Raw genomic sequence first — 5,000 nt, 5'->3', positions numbered from 1 at the left:
GTGTGAAGCAGTCGGAGGCTGACTGGCAGTGCATGCAAATGGAGGGGAACAGTGGAGAAGGCAGGACTCTCCTTTCAGCCCACAGCACTGGACACTCATTGGCATGCTGTCTGCAGCCAGCAGCAACTCTCCAGTCACTGGTCACACACACACACACACACACACACACACACACACACACACACACAACACACACACAGTAAAGCTTACAAAAGAGAAAAAACCTTAAGCACACACAATGCTAATGAACAGGCAGGGCAGTCAACTGATATACTAAATCTGGCACACACACATACACACACACACACACACACACACACACACACACACACACACACACACACACACACACACACACACACACACACACATACACACACAAAAGCAAGTGAAACTCTGTGAACCCTCTGAACTCTGATCTCCAACAGACTGGGATGCTGTCCCTCTAACACATTAGAGCATACGATGAAGGGTTCCACGCCTTCACAATATAGACATTCATAAACACCAGCTATCCTTCACAGTCCACATGCTCTTCAGTCCTGTAGGCAACACTTTATTTTGATTATATAGATCAGAGCATGATGATCAAGAGATCATTAGTAGATCATTAAAGTTACTTCGTTCACCACCAGCATAATGAGCTATGTTTGAACATTCAAGCAACATGCAATGCAACTTGCCATTAGGGATGGGCATTCGATTAAATTTTCTTAGTCGATAGTTGGGAGAATTAACGATCGACTATCGATTAATCATTAATATTTCTAGGCCTATATTAAAATTCATTATTTATTTAACTTTTTATAAATGTAAAGATGCAATGAAAATACAAAAATACAGTGTTTTTCCTCGATGAGATCTTTATCGAGAAAGAGGGTGAGAGATTAGCCTATAACAATTAATTAGGCTATGTAACAAAGCCTCATAAAAAAAATAACTGCCGTAAATCCTCAAATTTTGGCCTGGGTCTTTTATTTACTTAGGCTGCGCAAAGCACAGGGCTTTATTTGGGGCAGACGTAGGCTATTGAGACATGCGTTTCGTTTGGAGCGCATACCACTATCAAAAGCAGAAGATTTTCTGTTTGATTTGGGATTTAATTTACTTTTGGACAGTTTAATTATATTGCTCAATGTTGGGACTGATGAGCACTGAAATCTGGTAGGTATTTGATGGCTCACTATTACATTTCATGTAGTTGAAAGAGTCGGAATTTTCACCCGCTGTTTATTGCGAGACAAGGCAGCCGCCTTCATTCATTCAAATCGTGCGTTGTGCTGTAATGGAAAACTTTATTGCGTAGCCAAGTAGCCTAAATTGAGTTTGAATTGCATGATTTACTTTATTAAATTCTTAGGGTGGAATGCCTCCAGTCGCGCCAACAATTGTGTTTAAATGTAGTAGCCTAGTAGTAGCCTATAGGCCTACTGCTTCAGCCTGCAAGCTCAGAAGGAGACGGTAAGCGACTGAGCTTGAGAGCGACGTGTTGGAGACCCATGGTATAGGAAGGACAACGACTTTTCATTGACAACAAGGTATTAAACCAACCAACAATATAAAATATTAAGAGCTCTTATTTCATTGAGTTAAATCGAAACAATGTCTTCTATTGCTCGTGCACTGATAGCCCTACTGGTAGGCAATTATTACATCGCAGGGTTTTTGCAGTGAACTAACGTTATCGTTTTTTAAACGATAAAATGGTCCCACGCCACACTCCACCATGAACTCTTCATAAATGAAAACAGGAACTCATAGGTAACTGAGTAGCTTATAGCGTCAAATATTGTCCCCGGGTGGCATAATGTTTAATTGCTGATTCATTTAAATGCTTCAAGACACACTATGTAACGCAACCTGGCTTAGTTTAATCGACAACAAATTAACTATCGATCGTCGATTAATTATGCCCATCCCTACTTGCCATGTTTGGATATGCATTGCAACAACTTACTTTAAGTATCTCTTTCAAATTCACATTAATTTTGTTGGCATATGTGAAGGACAGATATATAAATATGACCAGTCCATCCAGGCTTTGAAAAAAAACATTTGCAATGTTCTCATGTTAACACTCATTTCCACTAAACTAAACTAAAAAACAAACAAACAAACAAACATTAGATGTGTGTTTGTATGAGCCACTACTTAAAGTATCTCTTTCAATTGCACATTCATTTAGGTGGTATATGTGAAGGACAGATAAATGAATATGACCAGTCCATAAAGGCTTTTTTTTTGCACAAATTCACACAACATTTCAAAAATTTCCCATTTAGCCATTTTCTCTTGTTTATACTTATTTCCACTAAACTAAACAAACAAATAACATCCATCTTGTTGGTTTTAGATCTAAAGTCCTGCTGCTTTAGCTTCCTTTCAGTTAACTTGACCATAACCTGATCCTACGCCTGAGTCTAGCTCTGTCTGTATTCATTTTTGCCAAACAAATCTGTAGGCATAGCCTAGATGAAATATCTAAAGGGGGCTCTGTGGAGTTGGGACAGTGGGGTTCGGAATCTGTTGGGCCAGTACTGCTAACTGATGGGTCCACAGCGACCCCTGCTGGTTGGTCAGAGTATGGGAAAAAGAGACGGCTATATATAGAGGATGTAGCGAATGGAGAGAGGAGTGACCCCACGCGGTCTTGAACCCAGGTCTCCGGGGCACTACACCTGCAGCTTGACCGCAACGCCAAAGAACCAGGCCCGTTGGTATGGCAGTCAGAGCGCATACAGTACTCAACTGTTGTGACGGTACTCCGTCATAGGGACAGTAAGTGCTTTCACACATTGAGACTCAATCATTCATCCACAGAGTATGTATCTGGGATAAAGCCTCGGTTGGCCTTTGTGTCTTGGTTACACAACTAGTCTCTCTCTCTCTCTCTCTCTCTCTCTCTCTCTCTCTCTCTCTCTCTCTCTCTCTCTCTCTCTCTCTCTCTCTCTCTCACACACACACACACACACACACACACACAGCTCTGTACAGCAGCATGTCCCTGCCAGATGTAAGGAGGCAGTCAAATGTCAGGCATATGGTGCATGATATACAGTCTGTGTTATTATGTACAGAGATGCTGCAGGCAGAAACACGTGTGCATACATGTCAATCAGTCACCATCTGGTCTAAACACAGACACAGAAACAGACACAGACACACACACACACACACACACACACACACACACACACACACACACACACACACATAGAACTCACCACTGGATGACATGGCATGAAGTAAATACAACTAATGATCGTCACATACACAGCCACACACAGACAGAATGAAACCACAAAATGACATGACAGGCATCAACAGTCTCACTCACTCACTCTCTCACTATGTAACACACACACACACACACACACGCACTCACAGAAAGACAGACTCACACACACACAAACATTTTGTCCACATTTTTCAGAGCACACACATACAGACACTCGTTTAGGCACATACACATGCACGCACAGACAGACACACAGACAGACACAGACACACACAAACACACACACAGACACACACACACACACACACACACACACATTCTGTCCACATTTTTCAGAGCACACACACACAAACACACACAGACATACATGTGTTGGCACACACACACACACGCACAGACACACACCTTGTCTGTGGCCATGTTGTCCAGAGCTCCGTTGCGTAGTGCTGGGGCCTCTTCTGTGATGGTGTCTCGGTACCTGGAGATCCGGTTGGCCCAGTTGCAGCTTACTGATCCATTCCAGGCCAGCTGGGCAACACCAACCGAGCAGAACATGATGGAACACACAACACAGACTGGATCAAACCACATCACCGCACCACATCAACACCACACAGACTGGATCAAACCACATCACCGCACCACATCAACACCACACAGACTGGATCAAACCACATCACCGCACCACATCAACACCACATGAAACTCATTTATTCATTTTGGAAGACATGTTTATCCAAAGCGAAACTCACCACATCAACACCACATGAAACTCATTTATTCATTTTGGCAGACGTGTTTATCCAAAGCGAAACTCACCACATCAACACCAAACAAGCAGAAGAAAACACAACATGCACTGGATCAAAGCACATCATCACACCACATCAACACCACAGACTGGATCCAACCACATCAGCACGTCAAGCCAAAACAACACTTTTTTCCAAACGAATAACATGTGAGTTTCTCAGACGCACTCAATATGCGTCTAAGCACAACCTGTCTATGGGTCTGTCTGTCTGCTAACGTCTTGTGTCACTTTGACATGACATACGTCTGCCCATTTGTTCCAATTATACAGTGCCCACTGCACTGAATGGCTGTGTGATAAGGGCTCTGTTCCAAACGGAAAAAGCTGCTGTCTTATGATATACCCAATAGAGGAGTGTGGCAACAAGTACCGTTTGAAACGGATCAAACTTTTTTCGTCTGTAAGATTCCTTTAAAATACCCCATAACAGTAGTTTTTGAAGGCAGTCTCGATGAGTCCTCTATTACCCACAAATCTGTGCAGCGACTCAGTTAACTTAAACATCACCTGATCCTACGCCTGAATCTAGCTCTGTCTATATTCATGTTTGACAAAGAAATCTGTGCAGCGACTCCCTTATTCAGCTGTGAAAAATAAATAAAGATTGGCAGACGAAGCTCTTCTTACAGCTGCTGATTGTATTGAATTGTCAATTGTTTGACATTTTTCCAAATCTAGTGAGAAATAAACATTGTACTATCTGATTATGCCATCGTTGTAATCACTGGGTGAGATTCATGGGCTCTCTGTCAGCCAAATTTCTAATGTTAGCTTGTAGGCTTATGTAAACTAATTTAACATTCTTGCTGCCTGCTAACGTCATACCATCAACTTTAAAGACTGTTCCAAACCATTGTTATGGCTTAGCTCCAAAGTTGTATCTTATGAGACACTGCAACAGAACAGCTGCCTTGTGTATGTGAGTGTGTGTGTGTATGTGTGTGTCTG

General features: G+C 42.2%; 1 protein-coding gene across 1 annotated transcript in view; it reads right to left on the bottom strand.

The window, feature by feature from the left end:
- The window catches only part of igdcc4 (immunoglobulin superfamily, DCC subclass, member 4), a 95,861-nt gene that overhangs the window by 3,330 nt on the left and 87,531 nt on the right, over nt 1-5,000 (bottom strand). The window contains 1 exon segment of the mRNA XM_048232173.1: nt 3,644-3,766. Coding sequence (XP_048088130.1) covers nt 3,644-3,766 — 123 coding nt within the window.

This window comes from Alosa alosa, chromosome 21 (genome assembly GCF_017589495.1).
Source record: "Alosa alosa isolate M-15738 ecotype Scorff River chromosome 21, AALO_Geno_1.1, whole genome shotgun sequence".
Taxonomy (NCBI): domain Eukaryota; kingdom Metazoa; phylum Chordata; class Actinopteri; order Clupeiformes; family Clupeidae; genus Alosa; species Alosa alosa.
Note: the sequence above shows the minus strand (reverse complement) of the source record. Positions and strands in the feature narration are given on the sequence as shown.